At 42.9% G+C, this 21,751-nt stretch overlaps 1 protein-coding gene across 2 annotated transcripts in view; it reads left to right on the plus strand.

Moving 5' to 3' along the window:
- LOC119660891 (paired box protein Pax-6) overlaps nt 1-21,751 on the plus strand; it is a 148,927-nt gene that overhangs the window by 47,869 nt on the left and 79,307 nt on the right. For both annotated transcript variants that reach the window (XM_038069821.1, XM_038069820.1), the window contains exon 2: nt 840-1,367. In XM_038069821.1, coding sequence (XP_037925749.1) covers nt 1,355-1,367 — 13 coding nt within the window. In that variant the 5' untranslated portion in view covers nt 840-1,354. The remainder of the gene's footprint in view (nt 1-839; nt 1,368-21,751) is intronic.

Below are 21,751 nucleotides of genomic sequence, written 5' to 3' on the forward strand. Positions count from 1 at the left end.
TATGTCCGCCTTTTCGCCCAACGTTGCCTCGATTTTTTTTGTGGAGATCATAGGTCCTATTTTCATTGCGTTTAAGTACCAGCAATAATTTGGCTTTCTGCGTTCGCCTGATATGCGTTACGTTCTCCTCTAGATCTTTCAGAGAAGAATCCGCTTTTGTTGTGCGTAAAATCTCCGGATAGGTGAGCTTGCTTTTATTAGTAATAATGAGGGCGTCTGGTCGGCCCCTCTTTTCAAGCTTTTTCATGTTTTCAACCCTCGTCCAAGTTGGTTCCTCCAATTTCTTGTCGACTTTCGCTGTGACGACGACTAGTCTTTCTTGAGGTGGCTTCCCTGTGAGTCTTAGAGGCGCTTTTCTTTGAAGCTTCTTTGGTAACCTCCTTATTCAATTCTCGGTGCTCTGATGGAAGCTTATCATTCTCAGACCTTTTGGCTACTTCTGTCTGTCTGTCCGTCACATGCATTTTTCTCGGAAACGGTTATAGCGATTGACACCAAATTAAGTGAAAAGGTGGGAACTGTCAACGCTCACGCATGAAGTGACATAGATCATTTTATTTAATGGGGGGGGGGGGGGGGGGGGGGTCCTCATACATGCAAAAGGGGGGTGTAAATTTTTTTCATCAAATATAGTCATGTGGGATTTCAAATGAAAGGTCTCGGTTAGTGCATTACGAAGGTGGTCTTAGTTTTGACATTTATTGGAAAGGGGGAGTGGGGAGTGCTGTTTCTCCTCTATTGGATTATCTTACAAAAAGCAGTTGATTTTCACAATTTTTTATATGAAACTCTATTTTGTTTTTTCCCCAATTTTGATATGAAATTTTCTTCATTTTCAGATAAAACCAATCTGGTTCTTTTGACTTTATTGGATAACCAAAACCATCCCAGGCCTTCCTTTTTCGGTAAATAATAACATAATCCCTCTTTTACTGATATCACTTACTGAAATCATCGAACGGAGACGATTACCTTGAAACATAAAACGAAATAGTTAAATTATTAGATTTATGAAGAATATCGGATCTGTTGATTACGGTCGGTTTTCAATCTGAATAAGGAAGCAATCGAGAGTATATATGTTAAATGTACTTTCTTTAATTGTAAAATAAGTAAAAATCATAAAATAATTAAAAAAAATAATTTATAAAAATTAAATAATTAAATAATTATTAGATCAGTAAGTTTTTAAATTTTTTTGTGATTTAAAATAAAAGTGTGAGATAGAAAACGTGCCATATATAATTTTTTTTATAAGTAAAGTATTTGAGAAGGAGGAAAATAACACGTCAAGCTGATTGGAACCGGATTACAACACCCGTTAACGCGGGATGGTGTTGATACATTTTGGAAAATGCCACATGCCGGTGAGTTTGAATTTTATTATTTTTTTTAAATTTATTTTTCTCTCTCTCTCTAATTTTTTTATTTAATTAATATTAATTATTAATTAAATAATCAGAAAACAAAGTTCAATGTTTGACAGTTGACATATATATATATGTTAAAAATTTAAAATAATATTTTCTATATTAAAAATATTAAAATAGGTGTGAATGTAATATTTACGGCAGTTCCACTACCAAGTTATCTATTTAAGGGTAGGTGAATCTTTAACCTCTTTCCCTCTTCGCTATTGTGTCACACTCACTTTTCGAAATTTTCAATTTATTTTCAATAATAACTCCACAAAATATCATTGTGATCATTGATGTGGAAGATTCCATTCAGTACAGGAGGGTCCCTGATATACCTATACATATTTTTTTTTAAAGGCGAAAACGACATATACAAAGAATTCAAAATCCCTTGCACATATTGGCGAAAAATGAGTTTGGAATTAATAAAATCAAAAACGAAAGGAAAGAAAACGAAATGAAAATCACGTATGGAATTGAAAAATTTCATGGTACAAACGCGAAATGGGGCTCTATATCAAACAATGAAAGAAGTTAAGGGAGCTGAAAAGTGTGTAGGAGAGAACAAAGGCAGGTTCGTGGTCGATAGTTCACAGCGGGAAACAAATCAAAACCACCACTTAATTAAACCACTCATAAATTGACTACCCATGGTGTTTTTTTTTGTTCTCCTTCCTTAACAGAAAAGGGCCTTCAATCATCTATCGCCTTCCACCTCTTTTCGAAGTTTTCATCCCCCATCCAATGAGTGTTTCTGATGCAAGTAACTCTACTATGGCCATGGTAAAACCTGAACATTTTCAGAGTTTCAACATCGTCCTGAATGTTCTTTTTACAGGTGGCTTTGATTACGTCTATCGAAGAATATGGTAAAGCTAAAATTCATCACCCTACGAGTGCATGTACGGTGGTACGTACTGAAAGAGGCTACAACCAAACCCATTTCCCGAAATCAAATAAATCCGAAATCTCTCCCTTTTTCGCTGCTTCTAACATAGCAAATTCTCGACCTTGAGTGTATAAAATGGGGGTGAAAAGCGGGCATTTAAACTATGCAATTTAGGGTGCCAATAGATTATTGAGTGTACGTGCGACGCTGTGTTCGTTTGATCATTATTTCCACTAAACGAGCATTTAGCTGGTATGACGATGTAACCATTGTTTCGTAAAATATCTAGGGAGCGTCCGTTACATTCTTTACAGAATTGACATTGTTGTTTGTTCCCTTTTTTCGTATTCCAATTATGGTTTGAGCTATTCACCGCAGCTGAACGCCGAGAAAAAGAGAGAGAATATGAACCCGAAATGGTTTAAAAAATCTTTTTCAACCTTTCAAGATATTTGGACGACGCTGATGTTTGACGTTGCTTGGCTCAACACTGAATCGTTGAAGCGTATTTCTGTCATAATGATACAATTTTGGTTGATTTCCCCGAGAGGCAGATAGTTCCAGCAGTTACTTCTCAGAAAATCACCAAGTCCTTATATGACACTTAGTTGATTTCGGACCCAGGGAGTCGAAGAAAGTAAAAAATAGATGTCCAAGCGTATAATCTGAAGCTCATGCAGGCTGGTAGCGAAACCAAAGTATGTCTGCAGCTCTAATTTCACAAGTAGGCTCTGTTCCGGGACCTACCGGTGAAAGACTCCGGGTCTTGCTTCCCCCTCTTTCGCCGGGCAGCTTCACTGTTGCTTGTGGGAATCATATAAGAGTTTCGTCCTTTTTCTGTAAAAGAAACCGCCCTGGGAGCTCAACAACCCCATAAACCTTGCAAGCCGTCCATTGCAACAGTAGGTTTCATCAGTCGCATGCCCTTAAAATCAAATTAAAGGAGATAGCAGTACCAAACAGACAGTTTAGTTTACAGCCCTGAGTTGGGTAACTATTCTAACTCACCAAAATCGATCCAAGCCTTTTCCCCCTTCAAAAAGCCCCTGAACAATGAACAGACTAACGAACTATATCATATTTAAGCTGTACATAAGGGTGATAGGTGTTATGGAACAACTGACAGTTTTCCTAAAACAGGATTAGCATTTAAATCAATTTTAGCTGACGAAGGATGATGGGGGAAAAATTCGTAACTATTTTATTCTAATTTAATTGATTCGACAAGAACCAACGATTATAAATATGTTATTCAAGTTTTTCCAGGACGTGAGTAAGGGTTTTAAATCAAACGGGATTGAAACTTTTGTGTATATTTTTTTGGCACCAGTTTTCGTCACCACACTTTTGAAGGATTTCCAAACTAAAGCCTCATTTTTATCTAAGATATTGTGATTGTCAAAACCTTATTAAAATCGGTTTACTGTCATTTTTGTCTGGGGGAAATCCATCATGGATACGCATCTGGAATCTAGGACACGCATGCCGGACTCTTCTCAACTAAAACCTCCCAAATTTTCTCCACACATTTCCCGCGGGATCACCGTTCTGGTATTGCTTCGCAGGGATGTTTACTCTAAATGAGCTGCTACCGCTTTGCGTGGCGTTAATTGCAGTAGCTTCCCTTCTACCCCACAGCTGCGCTTTTGCTTCTTTTAGTTGCTGGTGGAGTCGTTTCACAATTGCAACTACCACGTCCCTTGCCGTATTTGGTTGAACCATGTACCTTACCAGCTTTTCCACCATTAAACCTGCTTCAAGCTTTCTCCTTGGGGTTTTAAATTTTGGGCAGGTGAAGAAAACATGTTCTGCATTTTCGGCTTCACCTTTACACGTAGGACAATCGGACGATTCAGCAAGACCGAATCTATAGGGGTACTTCCCGTACCCAATCTGTCCGGTTAAGAATTGAGTCAGATCGTAACTCCTCTAATCGCGGTTCCGCAAAGTCCACATACTTATGTCTGGGATAAGTCTGTGTGTCCACCGGCCATACTCCTCCTGGTCCCATGATGTTTACCATGCAGCCAATGAGCTCATACGCTCACTTTGCTTGTCTATGTTCGCTCCCTGATTGCCTCATCCTTGAGAATACCCACTGGGATCATCCCCGCAATCACGCATGCTGCCGCATAAGAGGTTGTTCAGTAGACGCAACATGCCTGGGAAGCCCTTAGCCGATAGGCAGCTTGAAGCTGCCTGCTCGCTTGTGCCGGGTATAAAAGGACAGAGCTGACGGCTCACGATAAAAGTAACCGTCGGCTGTGTTTCGAGCCGCCTAAATTTGGCAGCACCCTTGCCAGGATTGAGCTTAAGTGGGGATTAAAACTCAACTTGAAGTCGAATGTTGCTCCCAGGTATTTCAGCGATGGCTGAGAGCTAACAAGATGCGCTCCGAAGCAAATTTCAACAGTTTTCTGTTTCCTCCGCTTTGTCAAGAGCATCAACTCCGCTTTGTGTTTGACAAGTTCAAGGGCGTGGTCTTTAAGCCCCAGACTTGATCGTCCATATAGTCTTGTTCACATCTATCTCTACTCCGTCGCTATTTCAGCATTCCATCAGTAGTTAGGTTTGCGCTTCCGAGAGTGTGCACATTTTGACATGGAAGCGTCACATGTTCGGCATATCTGTTGAGACAATTGTGATGCTTTTTCAATGGGCGTTCCTGTAAATTCGGTGTTCCATTGCAATACCCCCAGAAATGTAACCTCATCAAGTGCTCTTGAAGACAAAATTGTTTCTGCTTTCTTCAGGTGAGGATTTATTGTCCTAGGTCCCTTATCAATAGCAATATATATCGCATGGTGGTCGCTATGCGTATCTTCTTCGCTAACACGGCAGTGTAGACGCCTGACCAGTAGTAAGATTCACGACGGAGCCTAGCTCTCCACGCCTAAAAGTATTTACATTTCCGAAATTGGCCAGAGTGGCGTTTAGGCTGGAGAGAACCTTGATTAGGATTCTTCCTCCTTTTTTTGCTTCCCGAGTTCCCTACTCCATTGACCAAGCATTGAAGTCGCCAGCAATAATTTTGGGGTTGCGATTTTTGGCGTCTCTCGCCAGTCTATCTAGTATGTTGCAATACTCTGGTATTGTCATACTTGGAGCGGCAAAACAGCTGTAAATGTAGGGGTCGTCGATCTTAACCCTTACAAAATCGTGTTCGCGATGCTTCATTGCTTGGTACAAGGCTCGATTACCGCAACCCCACATCATAGCGTTTCCACTTATGTCTATTTTCCAAACGCCTTGATGCAGGGTTTTGTGTTGTTCGAAGACAATAACAACATCGATTTCTTCTTGATACACTTTCTGTGGTAGAAGGTCCTGGGCGGCTTGTTAGTGCTTTAGATTCAGCTGGATAACTCTCATTTAGGTACGGTATTTAAAGTGATCCTGTAGGCTGGACACCTAGTTTTACCCGTTATGGATTTGCAATGGCAATCTTTGACTTCACTGCATAGAACGCAGTGAGGGTTCTTACTTCCTTCGCCAAATGATTTTCCCCTCCACATCCTCGACATAGTTTGAACCTATCAGTGGTGCTAGTGCTATAGTCTTTCCGAGGCATTTGAAACACTTTTTTTAGTGGAATTTGTTCGCGTAGCCCGCACACGACCCAACCCATGCCGACTTTACCCGCAGACAGTCCTTTTGTAGCATAGCTAGGATCTGCATTCCACCGTACGCTCTCCTTAGGCTCTTGATGTCCGTTTCCTGCACGTCTTCCAGTTTCAAGTGGTGTTTCAGCGCTACACAAATTTCTCCCTTGGTAGTGACCTTGTCAAGATCCTTACACTCTATCGTAACCATTGGCTGATTTATCCGGACGGTCGCTTGCTCGCGGGGTGAAGCCCGGATATTCGTTTATAGGTCATCGTAATCCTTCTTTTTCTTCCATAGTTTGAACAGTAATCCTTCGTTTCGTGTTCGCCTAATTCGCGTTACATTGTCGCTAAGCTCCTTCAGCGTAGGATCTGCCTTAACCATTCGTTAAATATCAGCATAGGACATAGCTTCTTTTGCTCTTGTTACCAGCGCTTCTTATCTGTCACACCCTATATTTCAGAAACGGTTACTCCTATTGATACGAGATTTATTAGAAAGGTAGGACCTGTGAATCTCACTGCATGCAGTAACATAGTTAAACGTTGAGTTTAAGGAGGGTCCCCATGCATGCAAAAGGAGGGTGCACAATCCTTTTTCGCCGAGTATAGTCACGTGGGTTATCAAATGAAAGGTCTCGATTTTGTACTTTCCGAAACTATTATTAGTTTTGACATTGGTTGCAAAGGGAAGGAGTACGGGGATCCGAATCTTTCCTACCTGAAGCGCTTGACTTCGGGTTTCCCGACTTGCCCATTATTATCCTCAAGTGGGATCCTACAAATATTCCTACCTTCACTTATTTTTGGATGTTTGGTTATTAAATAAAAACACCCTCACGATTTTTAAGGTTTTGTGTAAAATAAAACTTTGTTGAGATCCGTTTAACGCCTCGGTGCGGCGTTTTTTAAGGACGTGGAAATTTTCAAAAGGGTCGGACTTACGCTAGAGTGTGGAATTTTTACCCACTAAATCATCCCCACTCTCCCCTACCCCGTGGAACCATCTTTAGGTATTACAGGAAGGGATGGAGTTAGTTTTCTTTACCTACTCCGGACCCAAGTATCGTGATTTAAGGGGAGGATCCACGACGACGGATCACAGCTTCAATCATTGCCTCTTCTGCTTCAGATGTTCTGCGAGACGCAGCCCCTGAGGCTCCCTCCCTCCTTTAACATCCTCAGGTCATTATTTGGAGGATGTGCCCACCATTATATTAAGTGACCACTTCAATTCCCTTTTGTTCAAATGGCGCCCAACGTGGGGCAAAACATTTCCTAGGTTTCGAATACTTGAACCACTGGAAGATAGCCTGTCCCGCGTCACAACTTCGTTTTGTTGGGTCGGATAGAGAATCAATATAATTAGAAGCAGAAATATATAGGGACAGTCTTGCAACTTTGTCAGCCTTGCTGCCAATAAATGGGAAGAAGCTTTGACATGCTTTTCAGGTTAATTTGACTAACTCTTATGCTTTAAGACATGTGTAGTCCAATATGAAAACCGCCGCTAACTGAAAAGTCTGCTACGTTCAGTGGGGATCTTACTGGGGTGACCAGCTTGTTCTCACCTTCCGCCGAAAGTTCCGCTTTCTCTGGATATCGTCATACTTGGTCGTGCAGCAAACATTCCCCCGCCTTTTTTCGCAGTGCTTTCCGTTGCCGCCGACTGGGAGTCCTCCCAGGTTCATTTTGTCCGGGCTTCATGGATCTGTTTCCATTTACCGGAATTAGAAAAGTTCCGTCCAGATTACCAGCTTCCCTTTCTTTCGCTTTTCCTGGTAGAGGTGGATGAAAATGTTCTGACAGCCAAGCCTGCAGTCCCTCCTCCTTTGGTACTGAAGTCTTCTTCCGCCGAGCCTTCCTCTTCCGTTTTTTGGAACAGTGAGGCAACATTGTCGCCGATAGCCCGGCCGTAGTCAGGTTTCAAGTTCGTCTCATTAAGGGACTTGCTTCCTACCTTCCTTTCTGGCTGACCGCACCGTAGACACCGGGTGCAGGTTTTCCACTAAAGTGGAGAGCATGTCTTCCACAGATCCCTCACAGGTTCGTCCCACCACCCGACCAGCACTTCCTTTATTTTTTCTCAATCATTATTGATGGATTAATACATGATAGACAAATCAATCTAAAGGGGGAGGGTCCTTCAAAAACAGAAGAAAATACCGAAATTCTGGAATGAAAACTACATAAAAGTTGGTGGTGGCATAGGTCGTTGGAAGGAAGGAGGTTTGACACGTGTAGACCATTTATTGCAGGCATGAAAATTTTTATATCGATTTGATTGAACTGCTAGCATTTTTCCAATTCAGTGCTTGAGTTCCCCTTCACGGAGGATGTACGATGTAACAATAAAATCTAAGGAGGCAATGTCATCCCTTTTTAGATGAATCCTTAAATTGAGCCTTTCAGTACATTGTCAACGACCTCCTACCTAACTTCAGTATCTACGGTCGCAATTATGCCCTTAATTAACAACACAAATGTCAAATTATCTTACAAACTTGTATCTTGTAAAGAACAGCGATAGAGGTACATATGTATCTTATATGTGTATCTTATATCGTTTAGGTTGTTTATGTTCCTCTTCCTAAATTATATTCTTACTATTCTGCGTAAAACTATCACTATTTATTACATAGGGCTCCTACCAACCAACTTCTAAACGCATTCCAAAAAGATATACTCTTAAAAAGATTGTCAAAAGAACATATAACATAGTCCTATAGCAAAAAGGACGAAATTACATAAAAATAACCAGGCACGTGGCGCTTCAAAATTTTATTATAATTCCCGTATCACATTCACAGCATGTGTAAAATCTTTTCAAGAATAATGACGGAATTGCTTACATTCAATTTCAAATGGTATCGTTCAAAGCGAGTTACAAACTAGATATTATTGGTGTTAACTTTGTGGCTGCACTGGAGTGTTTCATCCTCATATATGTACATATGTAGGGTTAAATCAGATTTTCTTCTTTCATCTTTTGGAACTCAGTGAACATATGTATGTAGGAAGAAGTGAGGAGTTCAAAAACGAAGGGTTTTGATAAGGATTAAATCCAAAAAATGAGTTGTCATTCACGTTTTTGATTATTATGAATAATGAATAATGATTATTTTGAATATGAATAATGATTATTATGAATAGTGAATAATATAATCAGTCGAAGTGAATTGTTTGCTTTCAAAGTCAGTCATTCCTTTTATTTTTATTTTGGCTTCAATCTAAAATTCACACCTGACATTTGTTGGGTGAAACTGAATGATCCTAGGTGGTCATAAACATCCTGATTTTATTCGTATGAACCTCATTTGTAGGTTGAGAAAGAATAAGATAAATATATTCTGTTTTTGTCTCAGATATGCAGAGTGTCCAAAAAATCAACGATAATATTTACAGGCCTCACAAGGATCCAGGAAAACATTAAATGTCCTTAGTAAAAAGTTGATGGTTTTCGAGATCAATATCTCCTATGTCCTTCCTATTTTTTGCAACATTCTGCAGAAAAACTGTACACATAGTCCTGAGGCAGCAGGGCTTGAACACGTTGCTCATGATATGGGTGATACTGATATCGCCTAGTGATCATATTTACGGTCGATTTCGGTATCCCTAATCATCTTACGATTGCTCACGCTGAAGTAGTCGAGTAGTTCTCAATATGGGCTCTTCCTTCTCGAGCGGAAACGTGACTAGTTTTCTCAAGCTGACTGTAATGTCCTCAGTAAAACAAAAATAAAATGCAGCTCCGAGCACTCAAGCCATCCCCGTAAATCGCCTATTCAATGGCTTCCCACCTACGACGTTCGCAGGGTTTAGCAAATCTGAGAATATTCTCCAGAGGTAGAGAGTGTGCAGAATCTTCATTGAAGAAAACCTTGCCAAGGTGTCCTCATCTGAGATCTAAGGAGGCCAGGTAGCTGCATAAAAAGTACAGGGTCGTTTCCTCCTCCTCCTGATATTGGCTGCACATAGCCGAAACCACTACCCCAATCTTTCCCATTTGGTAGTTTAAGGATTTTTCGAACATCGCCTTTTCAGTTTTTGCCGTGAGTTCATGGAGTGCTGTGGATTTGCCTTTCTGGTAGGCATGTTGCCTATGGTGAAGTGGTCATTTAGGAATGGGTGTATCCCTTATGAACCGATCTATTACTCTGTCTAATCCGACGTTAGACTGATCGGTCGGAAGCTTTTACGTGTGGCTTCAGATGAAGATGCGGAGGGCTGCACGTCCCCTGCAATGGCTTTAGGAGCCGACACTTGTAACGTGACGGTCCCTAGCCCGTAGTAGAGCCGGTAGCCCGATTTTTCCCGAGCCTTCTTAACATCGGGTTCGGAACCCTAATAGTGGGAAAAGTTCCCGGCTGATCGGTTCTCTCTCCTGTTTTACTGTGTTGAGGTTATTCTGCACACTAAGTTGTTCCAGAACCCCAGCATCATTCCGCTCTTCTTCTGGAAGCCAAGGGTAGCACTTTTTTAATGATAGCAGCTCAGAGACTCTTTTTAGGGTTAGTCGTGCACCTTTCCACACATCGTTGAGGAAGAAGCAGTACTGCCTGAGCATTTCGTTCGTGTCTTCGTCGGCAAAGTTTAGCCGTAACATTTTACCGTATACACCTACCGACTCGAAGCAAAGCTTAATGCCTCGGGTTGATGCAGTCCTTACAGCTAGGAGAAGTTTCCTCCTAAGCTGTTCGCACTGCTCAGTATTGTAACCGGATGGCTTAGAGTAGTCATATGGCCCATCCATCGGCTTCGATAGCTTTGGTTGCAAATGAAGGCTTAACCGTTGCCGCCCGAGCCTTCTTTCCTGCCTTTTGTGTCGAAGAGTTAGGATCGTTCGAGGAGCGCTGCCACTTCGGTTTCCCCTTAGGTGCCCCGAACGATCCTTTCACCTCAACCTTGGCAATAATTTGCTAGGAGACGGTTTGCCCGAAGGCTATTCGCTATCCGCGGACAAGTACTTACCCATCGGCAAGACTTTAGCCTCAGCAGCTGGCACCGATTGGAGCCTGGGGTCAGGAGTGCTGACAGAAAGGGCCTGCTTCGGCTCGTCCGTTAAGGACCGGATCCCAATTAGATTGGTTCCCACCTGAGCAAGTGGAGAATCTGAGTGTAGACCCAGGTTCTTCGTTGATGAGCTTTCACTCAGGGTTGGATCGTCACGACCGAACTTTAATTGCATTTGATTAAAAGGTTTTTGTTTTTGTTTTTCATAATTGGTCGCCATGACCTCAGTTTTATCGGGGAAAGTAAGTCGATCTCGGGAGAGCCCCTTTTTGCTGAGACAAGGCTAGTTGAAACTGGGGGTCGCCTGGAACCCAGAGTTCACCGTTTACGGCCATATCTTAACTCCTGTGACCATTCAGTCCTTCGACACGGTAGTCAAACTTTGGTTTGGGGTTTTGATTACCACTTGACTTTAGGTGTCATCTCCCGTTTCCTGGAGGATTTTCCTTATTAAGCTCCCTCACCATGGCAAGGTAGGTAACCGTTGAGGGAGCCTTTTAAGTATTATCGTTGACTTTTTGGACAGTATGTCCCGGTCTCTTCTCGGCTTGTAGCTTTTTTTAAATATCGATATATGCAAATATCTTCAATCTAGATTGCAAAAAGGACTGAAGAATGGAGCAATTTACTACTGCGCCCTCTAATTATCCAAAAAAAAAACCAATCTACCCAATCTTCCCAAAATTGAAACGCCTTATTAGCCACCGGCGTCAGTACGCTGTAAAATGGTTCGGTAAAAAACCTTCTATTCCAGTATCCTTGCTGGTAACTCAAATATCCTTTTTTTTCCAGTTGTAATGAGTATCTAACAAGCCTATTCGCATACCACCCGATTCCCGCGGGTGGCAATGCACTCAAATGAACAAATTAAGACATTACACATCAACGTTCGCTGAAAGTTGTGGAATTCTACATGGTGATGTCCTTGCAAGGATTTTTCTCTATTACAAGCAATACTGACTTTGCCTAATTTAGTCGACCCATAGCGCGGCGTATTGCACACTCATCCAACGTTTAAAATTATTGTGGATGCGTGTCCGGCACGTTTCAGAGATTTTCTCGTGATACCCTATGAAATTGTCGACGACGTTCCTGGCGGCCGATTGCGGATTGAAGTAGCTCCCTCTCCCTCCCCCTGCTTGTCCTTGGCGGAATCAAAGGGGCCGGTTTGCTCGGCGATGACGACGTTGGCACCGGCTTTTTTGACTCAATTGCTGTTTTTCTGTGACCGGGATTTCAAAGCAATTCATATTACAATATTCTTTAATCATTTCATGAATATCCTGAAATCCTTGAATAAGGAGTGGATGCTAACGAAATATGTACTGGTATCAAGGGGTCTTCAAGTAGTAAGTGTGCGTAATCAAAGATATAGAGGTGCTTAAATCTTGGCTTTGAGCAGTTATTTATTCACCAAGATAATTGGCAGATTGGGTTGAAAAGCAGTGAAACTCGAGTGTTTCGTTTGATCCTGGCGAGGCTCTAAATGGTACAAAGTAAGATAGTAAAAGTTATCAAAGTAGTCTCAGACTGGAAGTACGACGGCCTCTTAGTTTCATTCCACTTCACAAGGATTCAAGAGTTTAGATGTGGAGACGGTAGAAAATAATTGATGTTCCTGTTTGACTCCTGGAACCTGGTCCATCAGCATCCTTCCATGCTTATATCAAACTAGATGTTCTCCTTATTTTCAACCTAATCTCAGGTAACATCTTAGAGATCTCAATAAATGATGGTTGTAGATTCCAAAAGTAAACTAGTTTCCTTTTATGTTATCCTTGAATTTTTCGGCTGGATTAAACAGGATAAGCGTGTAGACGAAAGTTATCCCGAAGCTACTCTATAGATCATATTATTCATCCCTCAGATCATTTAAAGCCTATTTATACTAGCCGCACACGCAATACCTGCCTGCCTACCTTTCAAGATATCTATTCACAAAAGGAATGTAAACCGCAACAGCAGCAGCAGTAACCAATGTATCGTATCTGCCGACGTGAACATTCCTCTCTATATCCATAACCCTCGTACTTATCAGAGGGTGTAAATATTTGAACGCAGATTTAGTTTGGAATGAGGATTATCTGGCTTTTGTCCCAACATTCGGCGAGGTGTATATTTGAAAGGAATACTTTGTTGAATTGATGCAAAAAATGGTGAAATTAAAATAGAGTAGGCATTTGTATGTTTTTTACTAAATCCTTTGAGGATGAAGGCATGCGCCGTAGTCTGAAATTGTAAGTATTGGCTATGAGGACACAAAGCCGAAATGGGCAGGGACTAATCGTAGTGCATGAGCCGGCTGTTCCCCATACTATTCCATCAAGGATGCATTTGATGAGCCATCTTATTTCAAATAATTTGAAGACAATCTTCTCTTGAAGATCTGGACTTTTTAGTCCCAAAGGTACCTAATTTGGTACCTTTTGAAGTTCATCAGTACTTTTCTTCATTTTCAGTACAAAGTAGCAGTCTCGGAGAATGCAGTCCACCACATCATAAAAGGTATAAAATAATCCACTAAGCTGGACATAAAGTGGAACCACCCCCTGTGGAAGCTGGCAGTTCGAAAGTTCCACGGACGGGCGGGTTTACCTTTGAGCAGAGTATTTTGGGTACCGAAGTTTCATAGTCGCCCGGCTCAAACAAAATCGTCCATCTTCGAAAAAAAACCCAGAAGCCTGCCTTAAATTTTACCATCCAATTCTATGGTCTGCCAAAAGTAAATGCAACCTGTTTGGCCTTAATAGCAGGCAGTATGTCTATCAGTAAGCCAGGGACTCCCCCTCGGCACCACATTGTCATGATGAGGGAGCCTGTAGTAGTTTTTGGAGGCCTCACCATATTCATGCCCCCCTGCGAAACAATCTATAGAAGGCATCCTTTCCGACTCAATGGAAAGCTTTCATTTGGTACCTGTGGCAAAGTCAGCCAGGAAGAAAAGCACAGTAACTCTCAATGTGGCAGAAACTGAAAATCCAACCACCGCTGGCCTGTCCGCGGTGCTACAGCCCAAATCTATCCACAAACGGAAGAGGAAGACTCAGCAGAAGGGAACTTCGGCCATTAAGGAGGGGGGACTACAGGCTAAACCCTGCCTGTCAGAACCTTTTCCTTCATTCTTATAGGGAGAAGCGGAAGAAAAGGAAGCTGGTGGCTGCTGACCGCTACTGGTTTAATGCCGGTATGCGGGAATGTACCCAAGCGGCCTGGACACCGTGAACATGGGAAGACTCCAAGCCGGCGGCAGAAGAACGCACTGCGAAGAAAGATGAAGCTCCTTGGGAATGAGGACATGGACGTGGCTGTACCACTAGGTGCGGTAATGTCCAGAGAAATCGGATGCAAGGAAGTGGAATCTTCGGCGGCAAGTGGGGATAAACTGGGAACCCCGGTGACGCCCACACTGGATGCACTGAACTCTTCTGTCAGCAGTAATGCGCGCAAGAAGCGTAAGACCAACACATCTGCGGAGGGCAACAATTTATTGTGCAGCAGGACCCAAATTTGCGCGTCCGGGGGAATTAGGATCAATGTACCGGGAGGTGTTCAAATCACCGAAGGAGATCTCAATGAAGCACGTATTCCAATGGGAAGGGAACATGAACACGATGGCGGAAAGAAAGAAGACGTGTGCGTTAGTTGCAGCCTCATTTCTGACTGCTGCCGCTGTAATTTCCTCCAAGGATGGCAAAATGTCAAAGGAACAATTTACCATCCTCCGGGAATGCCTGTGGAAGAAAATGCTGGAGCCTGGAATGAAGTGAAAAATTTATCAATCGAGATTTTCGCGTTGGGCTTCTCCATTTGGAGTGCACTTGCTTAAAGTGACTCTACGAGGTAATCCTGGTTTCGAGTTCTGGCGGTCGGCCCAGGTTCTCTATTGCCGCGCAGGACAGAACATCCCTCTCTCGAAAGAAAGCAGGGGACATCATCCGCATTTAGAATGAACAGAACCCGGGCATAGACTTCGGACACTGGAGGGTAAAGTTCATGAATGCTAGGAAGGGCAAATCTGCAAACTTGGAGGGTTCCAGCTTGGTATTCGAACTGTACCAAAAGAGTTTGAATGTGCTTAGGGGAAGTTACTACATGGTGCTCCATTTTTTTTTAGATAGATTGAAATTCAATCATATCAGAAAACTGGGGAGCATCATTTTGAGAGCAAAGAAAAATGATTGTCTTCGACTCCCACAATATATCTTCGGTGCACTTTCCCACAATGGAGCTGCGTGCGAAGGGTATAGGGCAAATTGCAGCATCTTCGGTGCACTTTCCCGCAATGAATACACGAAGGATAGTGCATACGGTCGCGGGGTAGCATCTACGGTGCACTTTCCCACAATGGAGCTCCGCACGAAGGATAGTGCATACAGTCGCGGAGTCTCGTATGGGGATTCAAACTGGCGAAGGGACTACAGAGTGAATCCTACTTACTAGTAACTTCTCCTACACCATTCAAGGCATACGCTTCTATCAGTTTTCCATTACCAATTGGACTATGTTAATGTTGAAAAACATAAAGATTGGTCAAAACTTCCTCCTATCTGTTGCCTGCGACACTGACAAAACTGCAGAACTGCCCTAACACTTTTCTGGTACAAGAGCCCTGGCTTCGATTTAATAGATATACCTCCTTACCAAGAGCCGTCAGTCCATACTTCTTGGCGGCAAAGCAAAATAGACTGCGTTGAACTCATCAGGAGACATCGCCTGCTAGACATAGGACCCCCAATATTTGCCATCAGCCGACTTAAGGCCGAAATTCCCGCTGCAGCCTTGCCCGCTGCTGTTGTGACTTGCTCGAAAAACTTATCTCTGAGTCAAGAGTCAGTTCAAGATACTTTACCGTTGGTTATGAGTCACATATCGTCTTGCCGATCGATATAGGACTCAGGGTCCGAATTCTCTCTTTAGTCAGGATGACTACTTCGGTTTTTTCCAGTGCAGGGTTGAAACGATGAGCAGTCATCTATCTCCTTACCCGTCGCAATGCTAAGCCTGTTCAACAGTACGTCCACCAACAAGCACCGCAACATCATCAGCATAACCGACCAGGCGCGACTCTTCGGGTCTAAGCAGACTATTATAGAAATCGTTCCAAAGGTCCGGCCCTAGCATCCTCCTCTGACACTCTAGCGTCTCATATAACATGGAGCGGTTCTTCAGATAATCCGACAATATGGACAATATGTGTAAGAGATAACTCGGCACGTGGAAAGTATTGTCTAGTTTGCCTAGAATGTCTATCCATCTTCCGGAATTAAAGGCGCTAAGCGAACGGTATCCACAACTTGCATGACAGCATCAGATGTAGGTCTCCCTGCTCTAAAGCCGAACTGCCGTGGAGATAAGTCTCTTGCAACACGTATCGCTTCAGCGAGTCTACTTCTGATGAGCTTTTCGAGCACTTTCCCACTAGTGTAAAGCATACAAAATGGTCGGTAGGAAGACGGCAATTCAGGGTCGTCTTTCCCTTTGTTTATCATCGCAAGCCTCGCACCTTCCAAAGAAAAGAGGAAGTGCCCTCTTTCAGGCAAGCGGTGAATGCACCGGGCAGTAAATCTGGCCGACGTTCCAGCAGCAGTTTGTACACATCTACTGGGATGCCATCGGGTCCTGGCGCCTCCTTGTTTTCATAGACTGCTTCTTCCAACTCTTTTAAAGTAAAGAGGGCAGTCTTCGGTGCTTTCCGCGCTGCTGTCATCATCTCCTGCGGGGTGCGCAGGGAATAGTGACCCTACATTGCGTCCATCTATTCGGCCTCAAGTGAACAGGGTTTTTGCAAGGCTCCGATTTTTCGGGTTACCAGTTTGTAACCGAGTCCCCACGGGTTCCCATTCACCTCGTCGACCAAGTCCTTGTTGCGGAGTCTCCTTTTGACTGATCTGTACTCTGTGATTATGGGACATGCCTCCTCCCGGTAGTTTAGACGTCGCGTCAAGAGGCGAAATTTGTAACAGTCCTTCCGGAGCTTTGCAATTTCACTTTGGGGTCAATGTGGTGCTCCTCATGTGGCGGTGCGTAGCGACGAGAACCGAAGTTGGTGGACACAGTTTATAACAAATATGGGATCCATAGTTTTCGTGATTTCCATTGCAATAATGGACTGTCAGTTATAGATAGAGTCGTCTTAAGGACTAATCTATTCCTGTTGTTTCGAACGCCTTCGAGGTCGTACTAAGCATACAGAGTGGTTGGCATACAGACTGAGAGTCAGGGTCTTTTTTGCCTTTGCTGATGGGTGGAAGCTTTGCTACCTCCCAGGATATGAGGTCCTGACAGTTTAACGTAAGTACTTGCAGTGTAGGCATAGTCCCACGGCCCTCTTCGGACATCGATTGGTTTGGAGATTATAATCAGAGCTCCGCGTGACCAGCGGAACTGGTTTATACTAAGTCCAGGTTCAGCATTTACGAGTATATCTAGATCAGTACCTCTCGCGTAACTAAGGGGTATAGTCTCCGAGGCTTAACCTCACAAGGAGCTTTGTGCACTATCTCTACCATTAAATTCCAACAAGGGGCCAACTGGCAATAACCGGTCCGAGAGCATATCCTCCAGGAATTCATCACACAGCACATATGCTCTCATCCCGGTTGCCATGGTACCAGAGAACCTACGGTTAGGCTCCATGGTAAGAGTCGCTTCGGATGAGTCCTTTGCAATAAGGATTCAACTATATTTGCATACAAAATCATAATCGGGTCGAAAAATGTCCTGCGATAGTTCATTATTTGGTCAACTGGATCTGAACTAGTGGACCACTTCTAAGTAACCCCTCTTTCATACATCATCGAAGAATTCCAAGGGCAGTTCTAGTCCTAAGAGTCCTAAGTACCCGCTAAACATTCCACACATTCCGGAAGCACTTACGCAAGTTATTGGTTGTGAAAATGTCTGTTTCGCCACTAATGAATAGTCACCGGCCAGTCTTTTCTGCTGGTAAATTCTCTTCTGTAAATTATTAGAAAAGGGGGAACCCCAGTAAATGATCCGGAACAACGAAAATCGTAAAAATTGCCTGGTCAATTACATAAACGAGCCAGTTGAAGTCCAGAGCGCAAAGTATAATACCAAACTATACCAGGCATTCGGTAGTCTTCGAGAAGATGCTGTTGCATCCAAGACGACAATCTTCTTGTATTCATTGCCGATGGCAATATTGTTTTTCCGCTTTGTTGCACTCCTCGTAATTCAAATGTCATGCTGGCTAGAGTTGATGAAGCAGGAGCAATATTCGCCATTTATCGCTATGGTGCAGCTGACGGGGGATGCAAATCGTTGGAATTGAAGTTTCAACCCTAGTTAATACGAACCGGTATCTTTTCATTTCGTCCTTTCTTCTGCAATATGTCGTGATACCAAGCGGAAGTTACGGAAGTCCGTTCACGTGCCTGATCCTTCCGGAAATAGTAGGCGGACTACACATAACACCACGCGTCACAGGGGAAGAATTGACAAGAGAGAGACCAGTTCACAATGCATTTTTTCAGGCTAATATCATTCCTCATCACCTCATTATTCGACCCTTTTTGATTTTTCTGAAAACGAAAAGATATTTTGAATTCAAGAAATCGCATTATAAAAGATATGGGTTGCATAAATTTCCAGTTTGAATTTAAATAATTTACATAGGAAGCTTATGAAAATGTTATGTCAGTGGAAGTGACGGAAATGGATGAACATATCATTCAAAGGCAGCGAACTTTTTGGCCCCACTGCTGCAGGAGTTACGGGGATAGTTTTGTCTTGTTAATCTTGTAAATCATCTTCAGCTATTATTAGATCGATGGTGCAACAATATATTTTACGTATAGATCTAGGACATTGGAGCCCTTCATTTCAAGACCATAGGGGGTGATTTGCGTTAGTACAGGATTATTATCCTGATTTTACTCAGGTATTCCATTCATAGCTGAATCGATCATAGGCCCTAAACATCTAGCAGTATCTATTTGCCATTTAGTGGCGATGATGTGCTCGGATAAGCTTCCCCAATACACTCGCTAGTCTGAACCATTCCGGGTGGATACCACAGTAAATCTAGTAGGCGCTCTTCGAACTCAGTGGTAGCAGTATCTACTGTGGTCTGGTTTAGTGCCTATGATGTGCATGGATAAGTTTCTCCTGCACATTCGCAAGTCCGCACTATTTAGTGTTGATGCTACCTATAAGATCTACTGGGGTAGGTACTACTTATTAAATGTACTGTGGCCTGGGGTCCTATTCCGGCAAGCGAGCCGAAAAAAAAAAGTCGTCCCAGGACTACCGGTAGCGTGAACCTGTCAACTGTCATCACAATATATCGTGCCTGATCGACCTCAAAGTTCAATTTTCCCAAATCTCTTGAAAACGACTAAGCGAGCTGGCGCTATTGTATTGCGTGGAAGTACGGAAAAATCATCCATCAGCTCGGTAATGCCATTTGCACTTTGGGCTCGCTACCTATCTGGAAGGATATGGATTTCACCATGTCTGGATTTTCTCTGAAGATTTTCCCTACCTTAAATCTCTGCCAGAAATATGGATTCACTCAATGTTGAGTCCCAGTTTCATTCACTGCTTTAGATCCACCTATGTACCACAGTCTGTAATTCTTTAGATAGTTGTCTTCCCAAAGATTCCATTGGTGTTCCTGGTCTCGACGTCTTCATTAAAATATTGCTTCGATTTCAAAGCAGTTTTTCAATGACGTAAAATCATTGTTCATCGTCAAGCTGGGTTTCTGATTTTGTGTGTGGGTCTACCTAAACCCCTGCCTTTCCTGTGAAGTCCAGGGGTGGGAATTGCAGTGTCGTCCACTGAAGCAGGTGAGTTTTTGAGGCCATGATAGTTTCCCAACTGCTGTTTGACTACCATACTAGTGCTTCATAGTTAAGCACCGGGTTTACCACGACATGATATATCCAGTGTACCATGTGTGATTTCAACCCCTAGGGTCTTTTCTGTAAGGAAAAATGTTCGCTTGTTCCTTTTATTACATACTTGAGCTAGCTAGCTGTTCCCCAAATAAGGATGTGAATTTACGTTTATTAAGCTGCCTCCTTTTGTTGAACATCTGGAGACTGGTCCTAAATTACCAAGTGAGGTTCCTGAATACGAATGCAATTGCTAACGAACGAACGATATTGGTCTTCTCGGTGTTTAGTATTAACACAAGCCTTCTAACTTAGATATTGGTATACCAAGTCCTTTGCAGACGTTTTCACAATAGGACCATGGTGATATCATCAACATAGCATTGGGTATGATATCTCGCTCCGTTCAGTAAGATTAGTAAGTTGCCCACTACAACGCTCCACAGTGTAGGTGATGGGATTCCCCCTGTGGACATCTCCTGTCGTTGAAATCTATACATAGTGCCTTCTGTACCCTGCTCTCTCGTGGATCATACCACTGATTCCAAGGAAGTATTGTGGAAAAGGCCTGCTATATCCAGGAGAATTTTGTTACTGTGGTTTTTTGCGGTCTCAATCCTTGATTCTAGGTGAGTCTCACAGGATTTTCTGAATTGCTGGTTGCGATACAGGGGTGAAGACATTAGCCTTTCCATCGTGTACTATTAGAAGGGCCACTCTAACCTGATCTCAAGTCGTCAGTATATAGATCTGTACAATACTGGTTCTATCCGATCCCCCGCTTTAAGAACATGGGGTGGACTACATTTAAATCAGGTGGTTTGTGCATCGTAAATCAATTAATTGCCCGATCAAATTCGTAAGTCTCCAATCGTCGTTATTTACTGTATTGTGCAGAATCATCTCATTCAGCTGGGTCCCGCTACTCATTCTAGGTTTTCCAGGGTTTCCTTTTCAGTAGATAATGTATGCGCCGTTGGGTTCCTTTTAGGCCGTCAGTCGTGAACCTTCCGTCTGGTGGTCAGATACGCTAAACTGATGTTTTCTTTTTGGAATCGGCCTCTTCTTAATGTCGAATGACCTTGCTGGTTGCGGAGGTATTATTTGCTGTAAAACGTAGGCTTCAGAGGGTTGTGCGAATCCCGTGATTCTGGATTCTAAATGCCCATGCCTTGAATTGACAAGCTGCCTGAACTTGTTGTCGTTACAACCAGTTTTTTTTCCTAATCTCTCTGTGATGAGATTCGCCTGCGATCCTGAATCTAATATGAAGCTGATGGTGCTTCCAAACTACACAAAAGTTGTTGGATATTATGCTTCACCTTTGTGTATTCCGCACTGACTTTAACGAAATACTACTGAAGTATGGATGAAGCGGATAGAGTTCTGCATGAGGTTACAGCTCTGAATTAGCTGCGTTGAAGGTTGACCACAACTGCTCCAACTGTTCGAGCTTGACCTTCAAATATTCGGAGTTTTCCGGCTGGAAGGGTACTTCCTATAATTTCTAATAAGGCACTGAAACTCGTCCCAGAGCTCATTTTGTCTGCTTGCAAGGAAATTAAGCTGCGATTCCTCTCTCATTGATTCTCAAATGATAAGAACGTCATCAAGTGGATGCGGACTAAGGACTTTCAGCATCCTCAACAAATAAACAAAATCCTCGCTACTGTCTTTGCAAATGATATCTACTGTTGTGGAGACGTCTACGACCAAAAGCCAGGTGTTGCACATCATTGACTCCTTCCATATTATCTCCTCATTTGTTACCTCGACAACGGTGTAGTTCATTTAACGTATAGATTCGTTTAGTCTTCATGTTGTTTACCACGCTTGGAGCGCATAGGTGGAGGAGCCGGTGGCAGGGAGTTCCTTCAAATGACAGTTCCCTTTCTCCTCTCCCCTCCCGTTGGTGAAGGAAATTCCCTGATTTGAAAACTGCGCAAGGCGGAAGAGTTCGAG

The sequence above is a fragment of the Hermetia illucens genome, chromosome 7 (genome assembly GCF_905115235.1).
Source record: "Hermetia illucens chromosome 7, iHerIll2.2.curated.20191125, whole genome shotgun sequence".
NCBI lineage: Eukaryota > Metazoa > Arthropoda > Insecta > Diptera > Stratiomyidae > Hermetia > Hermetia illucens.